Source organism: Mus pahari, unplaced genomic scaffold (assembly GCF_900095145.1).
Source record: "Mus pahari unplaced genomic scaffold, PAHARI_EIJ_v1.1 scaffold_4485_1, whole genome shotgun sequence".
NCBI lineage: Eukaryota > Metazoa > Chordata > Mammalia > Rodentia > Muridae > Mus > Mus pahari.
Window position 1 is genome coordinate 141,443 of NW_018393870.1, and position 7,880 is coordinate 149,322.

Sequence of the window (7,880 nt, forward strand, 5' to 3'; positions counted from 1 at the left end):
GGGAGAAGGAGAAGGACAGCTAGAGATAAGAGCCTAAGAGAGAGAGAGGAGGGGCCAAGCAGCTCCTTTTATAGTGGGCTGGGCTACCTTGTTGTTGCCAGGTAACTGTGGGGCAGAGCATACCTGGCTATTGCCAGGTAACTCGGAGGGTGGAGTCTAGCCAGAATGCCAGGAGTTTGGGACATCTTCTATGTCACAGGATTATGGAGTTTGGAGCTCCGTGGGGTCAGGCATCTGTGGCTGGGAACTTGGCTCACTGTTCTGTCCCTTGTAGAGTTTTCTACTGGGTCTCTGGAGTAACCGTTGCTCAACCAACACATAGGCTGCCTTTCACAGTCCCACAGAACAGGACCACCAAAATGGGCTGGACTGTCTCCCTGATTACTAGTTAGGAAAATGCCCTTCAGGGTGATCTTATGGAAGCATTTAAAAACTGGGGTTCTTTTCTAGAATATGATTTTACCATATGCCAAATTGATATAAAATTCTGGAGCACATATGTTATATTTACCAGTTTTATTAGATTTTGCTGTATTGTGTGGCATATTTTTTTCGAAGGACCTGTGAGCCCCTCTCACCAAGCCTCCATCTTACATTTTTATAAACGATGTGATAACTGGCCATGACACTCTACAGTCATTTTAAAATGTGTTTTGCTTTTTGATTCTGAAACAATCAACTTCATTGTGAAGCTTGTTGTGGGAATTGCCCTGGGTTTAATAATATTCAGACTATATTTTCTTATTAAGGAATGTATTAGAGGATGGAGATGAGGCTCAGTAGTAAAGAGCACTCGCTGTTCTTGGAGAAGTCCTGGATTCAGTTCCCAGTATTGGAAACCAACTGTAACTCCAGTTCCACAGGATCCGATGCACTCCTCTGGCTTCTGTAAGCACCAGGTACACATGTCACATACAGACATACATACAAGCAGAATACTCATACCCATTAAGAATAAAAACTAGTCAATCTTTAAACAATGTACTTGCACATTAATTATGCATCATAATTGGTTTCACTATGATGTGTTCATATACTATGTGTGTATAACACTATGTGTAAGATACTTTAGTCACATCAACCATTCAGTCACCTCTCATGTCCCCTGCCGACTCCCACCATAGCTTTCCTGTCCCCCATTGACTTGACCTCTACTTTCATGGGAACTCTCTTTAACTTAAAAGAACTACTTATCAAATGACTTAATTTGTACTTATCTATAGGTGTGTGGGCAAGGAGTTATTTGCAGGAATAATCACTCCCTACTATTGACCACACCAATGAATACAATCAGCTCTGGCACCATTAATTGTAAAAAATTCTCAGTGACCCAGGAACCTCATGAGGCCCTGTGGCTCCATGAATAGATGACTGACAGGCCTGCACTTGGGCAGGGATCAGGCCAGTTCTCAGAGCTGCTGAGAGNTCATAGGCACAGCAGTGAGGTCGTGGCTGGAGAATAGTGNTCTCCTACATCCACTCTTCCCTATGTGGTGATGTGTTTCCTGCATCTTGGATGAGATGATCTGGACGTTTGGTTAAGTAAATGCTCTTACCTGCATGCCTTGGGCTCTTCCTCCTGAGACAACATTTGGGTGGTCTGGTTGGGAACCTCTCCTCTTGTCTCCTTAGGCCCCTCTTTCCTCTGTGGCTTGTGGCAATTGATGCAACAGACCCCGAGCAGCTGACGATTTCTGTCTGGGGAGGATTTGAAGTGAGAGCCAGACTGTGATTCTGAAAGTAATTAGCACTTGATCCCAGCAGAGGAGTCTGAAAGTCACTTCTTAGCTGGTACCCTGACATGTCATGACCCCTGACTAACAAAGTTGGTGTAGAGCTCCAGGTCACCAAACCTCCTCTCAGACAGACCCATTTCTAGGGTCAACAGCCATTATTGCATATAGCATGGAGGGCAGTAACACATTGAGAATAAATGGGGAGTCCTAACTGGCTGTGTGAAAATACCTTTGCAATAGCTCTGGGAATGAATATAGGCTCAGTGTCCCCACATGGGTCATGATAGGAGTGAGTGCAAGGGAGGTGCTCAGAAGCCTGTTTCAGTCAGTTCATGGTCTGAGCAGAAGACAGTTTACTGAACTAGAAGTCAGACCTCAACAGGTCAGATTTCGTGGTTAGAGAGATGCTCAGTGGGTAACGGGCACTTGCTATTCCAACATGGGGAGGAGAATTCCCATCCCTGGTACACACTGGTAAACCTATTGAAAGTCCTCTGCAGAACAACTCTACCAAGAACCAAATGAAACCTCAGCCTGCTCCTTACCTCCTTGGGTATGATGTTCCCTCCTCAAGGAGATGCAAATGCAACTGAAAATAATTATTAATAGGATGAGTCCCACAGAGATATATACTTCCATATAAGTAGAGTGGCCTGTAGGTGGAAGCTGGGTAGTTGATGTCAGCTGTGCGATACTGGGGGATTTTGAGGTTGATCCTTAAAAAAGAGAGAAAAGATCAGGATAAAGTAAAAACACACCTCCATCAGTATCTTCTCTCTCCAGGCAACCATGAGGGACTCATTTGTAAGAACTATTTTACAAAGTCCTGAGTAGAGAGACATGATACATGATACATGATGTCTTTGTAGAGCATATTTCATTACAAAGAAAAGGTAATGTCTATCAAACCATCACAAAATTTGATAAATGTACTATGGCTATCACTTTCTCAATGTTGGGGAAATTGATGGTGTTTAATTATGCCAGAGTAAGATAATAAATCCTTTAGAAGTGATGGTGGAGCTGGTGGAAGAGCAGCTGTACCTGAGGGTGAGAAGGCTGGAAGTTTACAGTGATGCAGACAGACTTGGGGCTCATTAGCAGGCCATATAAAGCCTGGACAACTAGTTAACAGGGAATGAGAAATACTGGAGTATGAGAGGGAATGAGGATTCCTCGTGGTCATCACTGTCTCTCCAGACAGGAACACTACTCTTATATAATTCAGTCAGCCTATCAAATTAGATGAAGTGCCTTCTGATATCCTAGATAATACCTACTTGGTTTTTCCTTGGGCTGCTTAAAGGATTCATCAAGTTTCTGACTGCATTCGGCTATGAAGAATTTCAATTGTTTCACAAATTTCCCATCATCTTTCCATCTATTCATGATAACCCCTGATTCATCATTAGTCGGTCTCCAGCTCATATTCATTGTGTCAAAGGTGAAGGAGTAATTGTCACTGATGTTGAATTTCCAGATGGCAGTATTAATTTGTCCCTGGCTGTGATGACAAAGCATGGTGACTTGTAAAGGTGGGTAACCTGCAAGTCAATAAGAAAACCATCATTCTTCATTTCTGATCAGCCCATCACCTCAAGTCTTTCTCTACAAGCTTATGTGTCAGTATCATTTTCACACAACCTGCTCTTGTTACTCATTGTGTACCNTGTGCCTGCAAGGTACCCCAAATGCTCAGCTCCCTCACACAAACACATTCACCCCACATTCCTGCATGGACTCTGCCCTTCCTCTCTTGCCAACGTCTCTGCCTCTGTACTCTATCCACACTTACCATGGGTCTTGTGAGTGTCCACTTTGGTGTTAGACACCTTGTCCCTCAACTCCTGGCCCAAATCTTCCAGATGTTGTGTCAGACATTTCTGCACTTCAGTGGCATTGGCCATCTTCCCTGGGTTACCTGAAGTCATGGTCTTGTTTATGTTATTAAAATGAAGGAAAGCTATTCCATCCCTTGAGCACTGTACTTCACACCAGAGACCTTCTGCTGCAGTAGGAGCCTTGATGAACAAGTTGCACCTGAGAGAATGTGCATCTGTGAGAGAAACATGCAGTTGAGTTCCAAAGTGTGAGAAGAAAGCCATGGGACCCATGTCTCTGTGATCACAAGTATCTTTCTGAAGGGCAAAGTTCAGGAAGAAAAGACTATCCAAGATGTCCAGCAGTTCTGCATCCTCTTTTCTGTGCAATCATTGAGTGTCTCAGGTTAGTAGGACCCCTCAGATGCACACCATGTTACCTGAAGGACTTATCTCAAAAGTACTTTTAGTGACTTTTATCAAGTGCTGACGTATAAAGTGTAGGAGATATTATCTGTGTTTCAGAGTCTTAAATCTAGTTGAAAATGTAGGGGGCAAGGAGGCATAATGGAACACATGGTAAATTCAACATGGAGCCTGATGTTCAGGAAAGCTGCTACAGGTTGGCATGGAAGGGGGAGCTGCCAGCTGTGAGCTCAGTACTCATCTCTGTTCCCACTGGGTTCTTTCACACAACAAAGTTTGGCATCAGATCTCAGGTTCTCCCACATTAAACTACAATTCTAATTCATTCTCCAGGAGGGGTCTCTGACTGTCTGTGACCTGTTTGAAGCCCCAATCTCCTACCCTTCTCTCTGTCTGGATTCATTACTGACCTGTCACTCACAAATGAGTCCCCAAACAGTACTTTGAATGTCTAATGCAGTGGTTTAAAGACAGTGTACTACACAGGCTCAGGAGTTTGCTACTTGGTCACCAGTCACATCCAAACACCAGCAAGCTATTTGCGGGCATTTAGAGGGTGTGACCTTGCTTGAGAAAGTGTCTCATTGAGGATGTGGCTGTGAATCCAAAAACCTCTTCATTCCCATTTCCCCATCTCTGCATCTTGATTGAGGTTTCTGATGTGGGCTCTCAGCTCCCTGTTCCAGCCATCATGCCTGCATACTGCCTTGCTCCCTGCTGTGACGGTGATGGACTCTTGTCCCTTTGAAGCTATAAGCCCACAATACCTTCCTTCTCTATGGTCCTTTGGTTCTGATGTTTTATCATAGCAATAGAGAATAACTAATGCTGCTATTATGTCAAGAGTCCAGTCTTTGCAGGTCAGACAGTCTCAGTAATACATGCTCATCTCTGTTCCTGTAGCTGGAAAGCAGCCAAAGATAACAAGCCAATGAAGAGCAAGGCTTGGCCTCCCTCTAGAGTCCTGTGAGCCAGGATAATCAGTCAGCCTGAGGCTTCAGTTCTAGGAAATGGTCCCGCGTGAGATGCATTCCAGTTCCTAACTGAAGAATCACATTGATTGTGTAGAAGCCAAATGGTTGTAAATCTTATCTCATCTAGAGGAACTGACTGAGGTCAGTTCCCAAGCAAGCTGCCAACACCTCAGGCTTCAAAAAAGTCCTCCACACTCCACGGGAGCCTAGGAATCCACTGGACAGCAATGAAGAGATAAGAGGTCTTAAATCCAGCACCTCCTCCTTTCATTTCTAGCTAACTTGGAGGTCACAGGCAGCTTAGAACCCACTGCTGTCTGGAAAAGATGCAGCTTTCACAGTACTCTTGAAGACAGTCTGGGGGGATGGGCACCAATACTGGTCCCTGAGAAACACTCTTCCCTAATGAATACCATTATCTGATGCCATCTATCCAGGAGGTAAATAACATGGTCTTCAGAGCAAGGGCAGAAGATCCCATAGATCCAAAGGCAGTACCATTGCCAGAGTCCTCCATAGAGGACAAGGCTTTCCAGCCCCTGATTAGATGAGGTCTCCCCAGACAGGACCACTTATTGTCCCCTGATGGGGTAAAAGGCACTCTGTGGATGGAAAAGTGGGGAAGGCTAGGTGGGCAGGGAAGGGACCTGAGCAGGCTGGTGGTTGATGACCCATATGAGCATTGAAGCTGAGCCTGATATCATTCACCTTTAATCCCTACACTTGGTAGAATAGGAGAGAAGGGATTGCTTCAGATTCTAGTGTTTGGATAGTGTGAAGCCGTAAAACAAGATAAAAACAGATCAAAAGAAGGAGTGGGGAGTGGCATGGGTTCCTTCTGGTCTGAACCACTGCCCTGAGAATCTTGGGCACCAGCTCTGCACCAAGTCCCACATCACCCAGAAGAAGCTCAACTCCCAGGAAATCTAACATGCCCAAGATCATAGGATCACAGGATCTCAGGATCTCNGGATCTTGATCACACCAGGATTTCAGGATCTCAGAGACAGCTGGACTCTAAGGAGTTCTGACACAACCAAGTTAATAGGAGGGACAGGTTCCAGTCAGAGACAGTGAATGCAGATAGCACTAGAGCTAANNAGATNGCAAGAGGCAAGGGCAAGAACATAAGCAACAGAAACCAAGTTGGCTTGGCATCGTCAGAACCCATTTCTCCCACCACAGCAAGTCCTGGATACACCATCACACCAGAAAAGCAAGATTCAGGTTTAAAATTACTTCTCATGATGATGATAGGGGACTTTAAGAAGGACATAAATAACTCCCTTAAAGAAATATAGAATACAGCTAGAAGCCCTTAAAGAGGAAGCACAAAAATCCCTTAAAGAATTACAAGAAAACCCAGACAAACAGGTAAAGCAAATGAACAAAACCACTCAGTGTCTAAATATGGAGGTAGAAACAATAAAGTAATCACAAAGTGAATCTGCCCGGGAGACAGAAAAATTAAGAAAGAGATCAGGAGTCATAGATGCAAGCATCACCAACAGAATACAAGAGATAGAAGAGAGAATCTCAGGTGCAGAAGATACCATAGAAAACATTGACACAACAGTCAAAGAAAATGCAAAATCCCCTCCCCCCAAAAAAGTAGACAGCAGGAAATAACCACACTCAGGACTGAAATCAGCCAAGAAGAAACAAAAAGAACTATACAAAGAATCAATGAAACCAGGAGCTGGTTCTTTGAGGAAATAAACAAGATAGATAACCCCTAGCTGGGCAGTGGTGATTCACGCCTTTAATAGCAACACTTGGGAGGCAGAGGCAGGTGGATTTCTGAGTTTGAGGCCAGCCTGGTCTACAGAGTGAGTTCCAGGACAGCCAGGGCTACACAGAGAAACCTTGTCTCAAAAACAACAACAACAACAATAAAAAGATAGATAAATCCTTAGCCATACTAACCAGAGGGCACAGAGACAGTATCCAAATTAATAAAATCAGAAATGAATGGGGAGACATAACAACAAACACCGAGGAAATAAAAAAAAAAATCATTACATCCTACTACAGAAGCCTATACTCAACAAAACTGGAAAATCTGGATGAAATGGACATTTCTCTAGACAGATACCAGGTATCAAAGTTAAATGAGGATAAGATAAACTATCTAAACAGTCCAATATGGCCAAAGAAATAGCAGCAGTCATTAAAAGTCTCCCAATCAAAAACGTCAGTTGTTTTGGATCAGATGGTTTTAGTACAGAATTTTATCAGACCTTCAACGAATACCTAATACCAAATCTTATCAAACTATTCCACAAAATAGAAACAGGAGGTACTCTACCTAATTCATGCTATGAAGCCACAAGTATGCTTATAGCTAAATCACACAAAGACTCAGCAAAGAAAGAGAACTTCAGACCAATTTTCTTTATGTATATCAGTACAAAAATACTCAATAACATTCTTGCAAACTGAATCCAAGAACACANCAAAACAATGATCCATCATGACCAAGTAGGTTTTATCCAGGGATGGTTCAATATATGGAAATCCATCAAAGTAAGCCACTGTATAAAAAAACTCAAAGGAAAAAACAAAACAAAACACATGATCATCTCATTCAATGCTGAGAAAGCATTTGAAAAAATTCAACACCCCTTCATGGTACAAACCTTGGAAAGAGCAGGAATTCAAGCCCACACCTAAACATAATAAAAGCAATATACAGCCAACCAGTAGCCAACCTCAAACTAAATGGAAAAAACTTGAAGCAATCCCACTAAAATCAGAAACATACAAGGCTGCCCACTCTATATAGTACTTGAAATTCTAGCTAGAGCAATTGGACAACAAAAGGAGGTCAAAGGGATACAAATTGGATAAAAAGAAGTCAAAATATCACTATTTGCAGTCACTTAAGAGTGACCCTAAAAATTCCACCAGAGACCTCCTAAACC

At 43.1% G+C, this 7,880-nt stretch overlaps 1 protein-coding gene across 2 annotated transcripts in view; it reads right to left on the reverse strand.

The window, feature by feature from the left end:
* Positions 1-662: 662 nt before the first annotated feature.
* The window catches only part of LOC110315766 (retinoic acid early-inducible protein 1-epsilon-like), a 10,379-nt gene continuing 3,161 nt past the window's right edge, over positions 663-7,880 (reverse strand). The window contains exons 2-6 of one of the 2 annotated variants that reach the window (XM_029534778.1): positions 3,532-3,792; positions 3,017-3,280; positions 2,282-2,452; positions 1,557-1,698; positions 820-886 (exon numbers count right to left, since the gene is read on the reverse strand). In XM_029534778.1, coding sequence (XP_029390638.1) covers positions 820-886; positions 1,557-1,698; positions 2,282-2,452; positions 3,017-3,280; positions 3,532-3,792 — 905 coding nt within the window. Of the gene's footprint in view, positions 887-1,556; positions 1,699-2,281; positions 2,453-3,016; positions 3,281-3,531; positions 3,793-7,880 lie in introns of both variants that reach the window. The other variant, XM_021189740.1, reaches the window with a different exon arrangement.